The sequence below is a fragment of the Sturnira hondurensis genome, unplaced genomic scaffold (genome assembly GCF_014824575.4).
Source record: "Sturnira hondurensis isolate 20B ecotype Veracruz unplaced genomic scaffold, ASM1482457v3 Scaffold0013063, whole genome shotgun sequence".
NCBI lineage: Eukaryota > Metazoa > Chordata > Mammalia > Chiroptera > Phyllostomidae > Sturnira > Sturnira hondurensis.
In genome coordinates, this window is record NW_028085694.1 from 3,680,369 (window position 1) to 3,692,865 (window position 12,497).

At 43.9% G+C, this 12,497-nt stretch overlaps 1 protein-coding gene across 6 annotated transcripts in view; it reads left to right on the forward strand.

Moving 5' to 3' along the window:
• MCOLN2 (mucolipin TRP cation channel 2) overlaps positions 1-12,497 on the forward strand; it is a 53,768-nt gene that overhangs the window by 24,233 nt on the left and 17,038 nt on the right. For all 6 annotated transcript variants that reach the window (XM_037060948.1, XM_037060954.1, XM_037060952.1 and 3 more), the window contains 4 exons: positions 164-317; positions 4,762-4,846; positions 4,952-5,048; positions 6,631-6,730. In XM_037060948.1, the coding sequence (XP_036916843.1) occupies positions 164-317; positions 4,762-4,846; positions 4,952-5,048; positions 6,631-6,730 (436 nt within the window). The remainder of the gene's footprint in view (positions 1-163; positions 318-4,761; positions 4,847-4,951; positions 5,049-6,630; positions 6,731-12,497) is intronic.

Below are 12,497 nucleotides of genomic sequence, written 5' to 3' on the forward strand. Positions count from 1 at the left end.
TTCTGCCCAACTGAGGAAACTGCCTTCTGGTATTTTTACACTGGGGAGTTCTACTGAGTGATATGACACAATAAAAAAATAGCTAAAGGATATTTTATATGCCGTAACTACTGGTGAAATTCTTGGAAGCTCCTAAGTGTTCTTATTTAACTATTTCTAATAGTATCATCGTCTGAAGAACATATCCCTGGGGACCCTGAGCTATGGAGAAAATGAAGAAAATAGAATTGGCCTGAAAGTCTGTAAGCAGCACTACAAGACAGGGACCATGTTTCCTTCTAACGAGACCCTGAATATTGACAGCAATGTTGAAGCAGGTAATGGGGTCATTTTATTACATGCCTGTTCCTTCTTCTGTGGTAAGAGCAGAAATGCCCTCATGTGCCGGCCGATGAGCAACTCCAACTGTGCATTTGCGACTGCTAACCCATTTGAATCTGTCACGGGAACATTTGGCCTACAAAGGATTTGGCTCAGGAAAATGCAGGGCTATGGTAATAGGACCCAGGAATCTGCGGATCTCTTAGGTGCAACTCAAGGTTGTTGGTTTGGGGGTAGGTGCCCAGGTGTTTCCTGTTTGTTTGGGTTTGTCCCTTTGTTACTGAACGGGACACCTGGCCCTGAGGGGGTCTGCCCAGGGGCAGCTGTTGTGTGTGGGTTCTTGACTTCGTGTGGGAAAGATTTCACCGCACGGGTCCAGGTGACTGTGAGGGTACATTTACTGAAGCTGGGGGCAGTGAAACAAGGAAGGGCTTAGCATAGAAGAAGCAACAGGAGAGCCCAGGCTGGGCTGCCTCAGCTCACTGGGAAGTCAGAGAAAAGGGGCCTTGGGGAGAGTTTAGGGGGTCAGCCTGGGACAAACTGCTGCCACCCACTGCTCCCCTGGCTGTACATCTCAGGGTCCCTTAGAGGTTAGGAGATGCTGTGCCTTGGGGGGAAGGAGAGAGGGAAAGGGGATGTTGTGGGTGCTCCCCCGAGGGAGAGGGTGTGCACCAGGTCCTTTGTCCTGAGGCTTTTATCTCTTGCAGAAGGGAATCTCAGGGCAGGTCTCAGGGGAGGGTTTCAGTTGAACAGTCATCTGTTCTCCAGGTACAGCCTCAGGGTCATGGTCTCCCCTGATTGGTCAGTGAGAGGGCAGGGGCTCTTCGGTCACTGCAGTTGGTTCTGGTACCTGGATGTTATCTCTAGAGAGGAAAGGCCAGAGGAGCAGAGGTTACCTTGGGGGTGAGGTCCTTGTTTTTCCAGTTTTGCCCCCTGCCAAGAACTGGGGGCCCTCCGCCTGGTGACCAGCTGCACCTGACTGTAAATTGCTCCCCCACTGTGTTCAGCCATCTTTCTCAGTTTCCTTATTCCATTCGCCAAGGAGTTTTCCTAGCTTCTCGCTATCCTGTCTCGCCTCCTCCGTGAAAGGACAATTAGACTTTCTGGGACAAAATGAGTCTGTATTTATTAAATGAATACTGTGTTAACAAATGCTTTGTATTCTTGTTTTTATTATTTGCAAAATATAGTAATGCTCTTCAAAGGCAAGTTGTGATTAGTAGCTCATTTCTTCTTGTAGGATATTGCTTGGCAGAAAGCTAACATCTAAACTAGTGGAATTGTTTTGTGCTGTTCTGTTTTGAATTTAAAAGACGGCCTTCTGTAAATGCAAAGTGTTCGACTTGAGGCTCTGGGAGTTCCATCTTTCTCCCAGCAGACCTGTAGGCTACCTTCTTGCCTGTAAGGTCTCTTTTGAGAAATCCGCTGACAGTCTGGTGGGAACTCCTTTGTAGGTGACTGTCCCCTTATCCCTTGCTTTTGGACCTTCTCATCCAGCATGAGGCGGCTCCGTCCGTACCCGTGCCCTAAGGCCCCAGCCACTGATGCTGCCAGGGGAAGCTCGCCAGAGCAGAGCATGCTCATCTTGCTACCACATCTTCAAAGCTCCTGGCACAGCGTCCCTAGCGTTATAGAACAGACAGACAAACAAACGAACAACAGCGGTGAGGTGAGGCTCAACAGCTTCTGAGAAGTCTTGCTGCTCCTTCCTCTCACCCAAACTTACATTTCTGAGCTGAACTGCCCCAAGCTCTAGATTCTTGTATTCGATTGGCTACTTGACAACCCCACCTTGGCTCTACCAGGGATTGCAAACATGTTCGTCCACAGCACGGCATTTCCAGCCTCCCCCATTCCCTGCCCCCGGCCCAACATGTGTTGTAGTCTCCCATTTCGGAAAACGATGCCAGTGTTTTCCTCTCATGCTGTAATACTGCAGTCACTCAAGCCCCAGACTTGATCTTCATCTCCATCATCATTGCTGTAGTCCAAACCAGCATCATCTCTTCTTTAGACTGCTCTTCGTGTTTCACCCTTTGCCTCTTCTGTCCCCTGCCCTGTCCCACAACAATCAGGAATATATGTAAATCAACATATCCTGGTTTAAATAACATGAGTGGCTTCCCATTTTGTTTGGAATGAAACTCACAAGTCCCTACAGGAGCTGTCCACCCACCTGCCTCTCCAAAGCCCCTCATACCTGTCCCCTTTTCCCTGTCCTACCATCCTTTTTTGGTGAACAAGCTAAGCTCTTTCTTGCCTGGGAGACTTAGTGCTTGCTTTTGCTCTCCCCAGAGCACCCCCAGATGTTTCTCTTTCCTCCCACAGTTGTCCATTGACGCATCCCCGGTACCTCAGAGCCCTTCCCCAGCCACTCCTTCCAAGGTAGGGACACTCCTCCCAGTCATCCTCCATCACTTCACTTTGTCTTTGCAGTTCTTCTCACACTGTGAAATCATCTTGTGTGTATTTTTCACTCTTGGTTGGTCTTCTCCAGTAGAACGTGAGCTCCACACAGAAGTTATCTGTCTTATTTACTGCCTTACCTTCAGTGCCTTGCACAGTGGTTGATATTTACTGAGTAAATGGATGATTTGGGTAGGCAACCTGGGTCTTTGGGTGTTCTTTTGAAATAGATACTCACAGGTCATCCTCATCCATCTACTGGTGAAGAGCTCAGGCTCAAGAACTGAACACGTGGATTTCAGTGCTGGTTTGCCTCCAGCTAGCTGTGTGCCCTTGAAGAAGTCTCTTGGCCTCTCTGTTTTTTAGTTTGCCCATCTGTAAAATTGCAGCAATAGAACCTATCTTACAAGGTTGCTTTGGGGATTACACAGGGTGATACATTAAATGAGAGAACATATAAAACCCCTAGCACAGTGCCTGACATATTTTTTGCTATTGTTATCATCATCAGTCTTTGCCTGTAGAGATCAAGTTTCTTTTGATTAACTGCCCTTGCCATATTAATCAAGATCTAGTCAAGAACACCAATGTCACACTGGTTCTTGACATCAACTATTTGCCAAACACAGGGAGGCACTTCCCAGCCCTGACACCTACTTTTCTTAAATATTGTGCCTGTTGAGTTGTCCATTCAGCTCATGGCTTTGTTTTTCGCCCAGGAAAAGTAATTTTTCACAAAATGTGTGTCCTGTGTATCGGGACATGTTCTGGGTGTCAGCTGCATGCTAGGCAATCAGTTAACCGCCCAACACAGTGTGCTCTTGCTTGTAAAGATCTTATCCTCTAGTTGAGGGGATAGATAGGCAAATAAAGAATTGTATTTGTGGGAGAAGACTCTTAAAGAATTAGCCATTGAGTCTACCAAGATTCTGGAGCACCTACCCAGAACCAGGCGAGGGTGTTCCCAGGAGGATAGAGGCGGCGGGGCGGGCTGTGCAGCAGCCCCGACTGTGGGAGCCCCGTGGCCCTGAAAGGCTCCTGCCAGCTCCCGGCCTCCTCGGGTTCCTGCCAGGCTGTGGGGCTGCACAGTCATGAGATGGATTTTTATGTAAGGCTCTTGGAATCATTCTTCTATCGTTCAGAGGTTACAGTTTGTTTTTGTTTGAATCCAACCTAAGTTCCTTTCCTTTCTCTGTATTCTTTTATTTTGAAAAAGTTTCAGACAACACAGGAAAGTTGTAAAACAGCACAAAGATTTCCTTGTATATCTTTCATCTAGATTTCCCAAATGGTAACATCTTACCATGTTGGCTTTATCTCTCTTCCTATGTTTAAATATTCCTCCTGCAATGTATGAGAACAAGAGGGTGACACTTTACCTGTAAATGTTGTCACTTTACCTGTAAACACTCCAGTGTGCATGTCCCAAGAATGGCCTCCCGCGTAACCACTGTGCAGTGCCCCAAAGGGCAAATAAACGCTGGTACAATATTGTAATCTAAGACCCTATTCACATTTCATCAACTGTCCTAACATTCTCTTCGGCAAAAGAGAGCTCCCCTCCCCCCAACCTCCTTGGTCCAGGATCACATATTGTTGCGCCTCTTTAGTCTCCTTTAATCAGGAGCAAAATTGTTCCTTGGTTTGTTGTTGGGATTTTTTGTTTGTTTGTTTGTTTTTACTTTTATGACCTTAACATTTTTAAAGAACGAAATGTCCTTCACATTGGGTTTTTCTGTTTCTTCGTGACTGGATTGGGGGTGTGCCTTTTGGTGGGAAAACCACACAAGCAGTCCGCGATTTCAGGAGGTGTACGATGCCTCTGCGTCTCATTACTGTGATGTTAACTGTGATCGCTTGGGCGGGGCGCTGCTGCCTGCCAGCCTCTCCACTGTGAAGTGCCTGGTCTTCCTGGTGTATCTTAGGTATTCTGTGGGGAGATGCTTCGGAAGTGCGCTTCCCTCATCCCACTTCAGCCTTCTGGGTTTCGCGTCTGATTCTTGCCTGAAACACTGTTTTTCTTCGTTGGCCCAGACTGCCTTCTCTTGGACCTCCAGGCCTTCTCCAGGAACCCTCCGGGCTGGAAGAACTCATCATTCTTCAGACTGGAGTTTTATAGGTAAATAAGATTTTAAGTCTCATTTCCTAGGAGACAGGGAGGAGGAAAGGAGATGGTACATGGTAAGATTCTGACAATTTACACCTTGTATTATCTCTTCTTTAGGCTCTTGCAAGTTGAAATCTCCTTTCACCTCAAAGGCATTGACCTGCAGACGATTCTGTCCCGAGAGTTACCAGACTGTTATGACTTTCAGAATACGGCAAGTGTCTATTTTACTGAGCTGCTTTTTTATCATTTTTCTCTCCTTCTTCTGTAGATGTAGAGTGGAAAACACAGCAGCCTATACATGTGTTAGATGCAGTTGTGTTTGAAACTCATTGTTGATCCAGAGACAATTACTTCTGAAAATGAAGCAAGCCCTTTCCAAGTTTTCAAAAACTAAATTTCTCAGTTGAAAAAATAAGTTTTCAAAATTGACTATGACCTTTTACTCTTCTAATACATTTTTTAAAAAGTTTATGATGATTGTTTTCAGTGTCCATAATGTTGTTCCCACTTTCAGAGGAAGGTCTTCACAAACATAGCAAATGCTTTCAAACCTGCAGGCAGGAACAGCCCCCTTGATCTGAAGGCGGAAGGCCATTCTGCAAAAGACCAGTGGTTGCCTTTTTCATTTTGGGAGGAGGCATGTGCGATAGAAGTGACTGTTCACTTTTGTGGGGAGAGTAACCTGTCTTCTTACTTTCATGAAATTTCATACCCTTCCTTCCCGCTTTTCTTCCTTCCTTCACATTAATGGAAGAGCAAAACTGGATGCTGAGCTGAAAGTTGTGTATAATTGTCTTAGCAACTCAGAAGAGTGCTTTATGCAACAGTTAGTAAATACTGACGAACCCCGACTGTGCACCAGACATGGCTGTGCTCTGGAGGTGCAGTGGCAGCTTACAGCTTAGTGGAAGAGGTGGATAGGAAAGCACGTGAACAAAGAAATAAATGTCCCTGGCAGAGAAGATCATGACTCACGGCCCTGGAGTGACCTACATATTACAAAACACATTGAAAAAATGTGTAAGAATTCACAGGCAGAGAACTTGAGAGCTGAAAGTGTAGCTGATCTATGATTGAATTCGCAAGCATTGGAGCGTCTCTGAACACAAGCTACACTCTGTGTAATCCAAGAATCTCACTATGACCAAACCAGAGCTCCAAGCTTCCTTCCTATACCTACGGGCTATGACTAAACCTCCACTAAGCCTGGCACTCAAGGCCTCATTTTCCCCCAAGGAAAATACCTAAAATACTTCCCTCAAGGTCTAAAATACCCAGCATATTTCACTCACAAATTTTAAGTGATAGAAATGTAATGCGGAAGATTGGGGGTATTTGGAAATCTTAATTCAGCCGGCAGCCTTGGAGTAATCGTTGCCATTTCTGAAAGCATTATATGTAGCACTTGAGGCAAACAGAAAAATAATCTGCGACCTAATGAAAACCTAGAATTTCATACCCAAAGGGCTAAGCGGAGGCAACTGCTTGTAAATTCCATTCAGTGTAAACAGCGAGGTCACTGTGATCTCTTGCCAAAGACTGGCGAATCTCAAGTTCGTCCCTGAGACTGGTTGGCTGTTTTGCTTCGGGATTTCTCTGAAGCTGCCTGTGGATTTAGTAGAACCTAATACGTTCAGCGTTTGAACCATATTTTTTGGCGAAGGATTCATGTGATGAGGATGTTTCCATCAGTACGATTTTTGGAGTAGATGCTGTTTGGATGCCATTAAAATTTTAAGCAGAGACAGTCTAGCAAGTCACACTTTCTGATCTCTGTATATTTGTGTCTCCAGATTACCTTCGACAACAAAGCTCACAGCGGCAAAATCAAGATCTACTTTGACAGCAATGCTAACATTGAAGAATGTAAAGGCTTAAACATATCTGGATCTGGTGAGTATGTTAGATGCTTGCCCATTGTAGATTTGGATGATTTTTAGTACTTTGTTTTAGGAGTCAGGTGATGAAATGGTTCGTTTGGGTGGTGATAGGAAGAAAGGACTCCAGAAAACCCCATCTTGAGCATTAGATTCCTTAAAGCATCTCCAGAAGTTTTGTGTTTTTGTTAAGTTCAGCGAATATTGATCGGCCCCTCTTAGGAGAGGCAGCATGCCCAGCGGTCAGGGGTGGAGCCTTGGCAGCCACACTGCCTGGGTTTGGGTCTTGGTTCTGTTTACTATGCCTATGAACCTGGACAAATTAGGGAACCTCTCTGGCTCATTATCTTTCTCTTCAAAATGAGGGCAGGAACAGTACTTATTTTCCAGTATGTTGTGTATAAAATGAGTTAGAACATAAAGCAAAGCACTGAGAACAAGATTTGGCACATAGCCTTAGCAGGGTGGCTCAGTTGGTTGGAGCATTGTCCTGTATACCAACAGGATGTGGGTTCGATTCCCAGTCAGGGCACGTAACTGAGGCAACCAATCTACGTTTTTCTCTCACATCTCTCTCTTTCTTTCCACCCTCCCTTCCTCTCTCTAAAATCAATAAAAACAATAAAGTTGGCATGTAGTAATTGCTAGGCATTCTGGAAAAGAAAGAAAACACCTTTGTCAGGGCATTAGACATGCTCATAAAATTTCTCATGTGTTATGGATGGCATTGAGTGTTAGAAATACAAAAAGGCATAAAGGTAAAGAAAGCAAAGGTTAATTCAGACTGGGGTGGAGTGAGACACAAAATCTAGCTGTGGTTCTTGAAGAAGGTGTGTTTTGATCTGAGCCCTGGACAATGGGGAGAGATTGGGGACTTCAGAGCCCAGAGCCTGTACAAACACCAGGTCACTTGCTCAGTCATGACTCAGGAAACACCTCTTGATCCACAATTTAAATGGAACTACACACAGCCTATTCTCCTGGAGGGTTTGGGATGATGTTATGATGGATGGTTGGTATTTATTAATTTATAAGTTTTGTTTAATTGGACTTGCCTTTAACCAGGTTATCAGAACAAAATTAAATATAAAATACCTGTGCTTCCTAACTAGGTTAGATTACTTTAAAACTAGATTCAGTTTGTAGCCCGTTGCTTCAGTTATATGCCCTGATGATTTTGGAGTTTTGGTTTCGAAGTTCTAGTAACTGAGTTAAACCACTCATTAGAATATGGTTTGGGTTTCTGTTAAAAAAGTGGTTACCAAACTCTCTACAGTTAATTAATATTTGACAAAGTGGGCAATAACATAAAATGGAGTAAAGACAGCCTTTTCAACAAATGGTGTTGGGAGAACTGGACAGCTACATGCAAAAAAATGAAACTCAAGCACCAACTTACACCATACACCAAAATAAATTCAAGGTGGATAAAAGACTTAAATATAAGCCGTGAAACCATTAAAGCCCTAGAGGAGAACATTGGCAAGAAAATCTCAGATATTTCATGCAGCAATATTTTTACTGATACGTCCCATAGAGCAAGGGATATAAAGGAAAGAATAAACAAATGGGATCTCATCAAAATTAGAAGCTTCTGCATGGCTAAGGAAAACAGTATCAAGATAAAAAGAGAAGCAACAGCTTGGGAAAACATATTTGCCAATGATACCTCAGACAAAGGTTTAATCTCCAAAATATACAAAGAACACACTCAACTCCACTCAAAGAAGACAAGCAACCCAATTAAAAAATGGGCAAAGGACTTGAACAGACATTTCTCCAAGGAGGACATACAGAGGATCCAGAGACACATGAAAAGATGCTTGATATCGCTAGCTATCAGAGAGATGCAAATTAAAACCACAATGAGATACCACTTAACACCAGTCAGAATGGCTATCATAAACAAAGAAACAAACAACAAGTGCTGGAGAGGTTGTGGGGAAAAGGGGACCCTAGTTCACTGTTGGTGGGATTGCAGACTGGTACAACCACTATGGAAAACAGTATGGAACTTTCTAAGAAAACTAAAAATGAACGTGCCTTTTGACCCAGCAATTCCACTCTTAGGAGTATATCCTAAGAACCCTGAAACACCAATCCAAAAGAACCTATGCACGCCGATGTTCATAGCAGCACAATTCACGATAGGCAAGAGTTGGAAGCAACCTAGATGCCCATTGGTAAATGACTGGATCAAAAAGCTATGGTACATTTACACAATGGAATTCTATGCTGCAGAAAGAAAGAAGGAACTCCTACCCTTTGCAACCTCATGGATGGAACTGGAAAGCATTATGCTGAGTGAAATAAGCCAGGCGGTGAAAGACAAATACCATATGATCTCACCGTTAACAGGAATCTTAACAACAAAACAAACAAACAAGCAAATATGACCAACGACACTCAAATACGGAACAGGCTGACAGGGTCCAGAGGGGAGAGGGGAGAGAATAATAGGGGAAAAGGGGATGGACTCACATGAAAAAGTATAAAGGACACATGGACAATAACTAAGGGTGGGGGGCGGAAATGGGAGGGAGGCGGGGAGCATGAGGTGGGGGGGTGGGCAGGGTTGGGAATATAAGACAGAAAGCTGTACTTGAACAAGAATTAAATAAAAAAATTATTTTAGAAAATCGTTACCATTCCTCAGCAGACACACTCTTCCACAAAAATGCACAGATCAGATGCATATTTTTCAAGTCCATGTATGGGTCGCAGCTCTTTTAAGCAAAAGAAGCTGACTTTCATCATATATGAACCATGGTTTGGAATAGTTACTATGATCGAATGAATCAGTCAGTCAAACATGTTGGCAGAACATGGTCTCCTTCCTCCCCACAGGACTCCTATGTTCAGAACAAAGGAGCTCTGAACTTCAGCTTTTTCTTGTCTGGGCAGCTCTGTATCTGTCCATCCTTTAGTTCTAAACAATAGCTTTGCTGGTAGAGTAAGCTTGGTTGTAGGTCCTTGCTTTCTATCACTTGGAATGTTTTTTGTCCCTCCCTTCTGGCCTACAGAAGTTTCTGTTGAGAAATTAGCTAATAGTCTTAGGGTAGCTCCCTTGTAGGAAACTAACTACTGTTAAGATTCTCTCTTTATCTTGTCAGGTGAGGTGGCTCAGTTGGTTAGAGCATTTTCCCGTACACCAAATGATTGTGGGTTCAATCCCCAGTTGGGCATTTATGGGAGGCAACTGATAGCTGTTTCTCTCTCACATTGATCTCTCTCTCTCTCCCCCATCCCCTCATTTCTCCCTCTCTAAAATTAATAATAAAAAGCTATGCTTAAGCTTTGGCTGGTGTAGCTCAGTGGATTGAGTGCAGGCCTGCAAACCAAAGAGTCGCCAGTTCAATTCCCAGTCAGGGCACAAGCCTGGGTTGTGGGCCAGGTCCCCAGTAGGGGGTGTGCGAGAGGCAACCACACATTGATGCTTCTCTTCTTTTCTTTCTCCTCCCTTCCCCTCTCTCTAAAAATAAATAAGTAAAATCTTTATTTTAAAAAAACTATACTTAGATGAAGATTTAAAAAAAGATTCTCTTTTTGTCTTTAACCTTCTGCATTTTAATTGTGATGTGTCTTGGAGTGGGCCTCTTTGGGTCCATTGGATTCTCTGCACATTTCCTTCACCAGGTTAGAGGAGTTTTCTGTCATTATTTTTTCAAATAGGGTTTAAATTTCATACTCTCTTCTCATTCCAGCACCCCCATGATGCAAATGTTGCTACACTTGAAATTTTCCCACAGGCTCCTTACACTCCCCTCTTTTTTTTGGATTTTGCTTTTCTTCTTGCTCTTCTGATTGGGTGCTTTTTTGCTTTCTTATATTCCAAATCGCAGATTTGATTCTTGGCTTCACTTACTCTGCTGTTGATTCCTTGTAAATTATTCTTCATTTCAGCCAGTGTATCCTTCATTTCTGACTGGTTCTTTTTTATCACCACCAACCCAGTATTACATGAAATGTTAAAGGGTTTCTTTTTGTTGTTCTTGAATAATAATAATAAGAAGAAGAAGAAGAAGAAGAAGAAGAGGAGGAGGAGGAGGAAGGAAAAAAATAAAAAATGTGAACAATAAAATGGCAATAAATATATACCTAGCAACAACTTAATAAAAAAAAAACAAAATACATGAGCAAGCAGAACAGAAACAGACTCATAGACTGAGAGACTGTTTTGGTGGTTGCCAGAGGGGAGGGGTGGGAGAGAAAGGTGATGGGCTGAGAAGTGCCAATGGGCAGTTACAGAGCAGTGGAGGGATGTGAAGTAGAGCTCGGGGAATACAATCACTGCTCCAATAACTGGATATTGGGTCAAATGGGTGTAATAGTTCTCAGGACTTAGTAAGTTGTATAATGTCTAATCACTGGCGTGTATGCCTGAAACTAATATAATATGTATATCAACTGTAATTCGAAAAATAAAATGATTTAAAAAAGTTTAAAAAAGAAGAAAGGAGGTCTGGCTCCCCCCTGTGGCCAGTGAGGAGAAATACTGATATTTGTATAGGCCTCCAGACCTGTGCCCTAAGAAGCCAGATTCTGTCACGCTCGGAAAATGCGAATTTAAAATAAAATGATATGATGACGTGAAAACCCTAAAAAGCTGAAGTTTGGAAACTAACTTAGGAAATGGAGCCTCCCCCATCCCCTGCTACAGGCTGATGGATTGATTGCCCTGACTGGGGAAGTAGAGAGACAGGAAGTGGGACGAAGGCAAGGGTAACGTCTGGTGGGAAACTTGCACTACTTCCAAAATGTTCTGAGTTCATTCACATTCATATACTTACCCTGAGGCCTCTCTCTCCCTCTCATCCTTGCCTCTATTATATCAAGGCAGAAAAAGGAGGGAACGTCCATTTTCACATACAAACCAAATGTTTCTATCTAATACTCATCCCCAAGAGTGCCGCTAACCTTCACTTTAACTTGATTTTATGAAGGTAGCAATTTGGGCATGAGGGCCTGGAGGAGGTATTGGTGGACAGGACTCCCCACCGATGGGTGTCATGGTGGGTGTTGGGATGGGTGTCCCAGGGAAGAGGAGCTCCGTACGTGTGGGCAGCCCCGGGTGAGAGCCACACAGGCGGGTAGGGGTGGTGTATGTAGGACTTCTCGGAGCCTCTGGAAGGACCAGGCAGAGTGAAGGGCTTCCCTAGCCAGCTTGACTGAGGCATCTCTCTGGACTAGTGTTTTTATAAGCCCAGGTTTGCGAAGGGTCCCCATAGGGGTAACAGAGCTTCAATAGAGTCAGAAAGCACTTACGATGTTCACGAAGTACTTTTTGTAGCACACCAAACTCGTCTCCTCCACAGGTAAAATTAAAAGAATGCTATACCGGTTTCTCTTTCTAGGAGGGATGGTTTATCTTTCTAGATCTGGGCCTCAGTTTTCCCACTACAAGCAGTCTTAGAGATTTGTTCTACTTGTATGTGAGAAAGGAAGGTACTAGATGCTGTCCTTGTGTTTTACAAGATTGTCAGTCCCCTTTGCCCAAGAACTGCCTCTATTCCCTCTGCCTCATTCCATGGTCCAGAAAGAGAAAAAAAACAAACAAACCAGAAGTGGCCTCAGGTTGGGGTTGACTTAAGGTGCTTCCTTACCTACCCATAGATGCTGTCTCGAGGGAAGTTGTATAAACTTCTGAAGTATAGAATGAAGAGTGAGTGGCCGTGGTCCGTGCTAGGCATGGTTCTAACAGGCCTAGCCCTGGCTGTTTTACCCGGCTGTGAGCAGTTGCTGCTCCATTTTGTAGCCCAGGCATCTGGGGCTCAGCAAGGCTC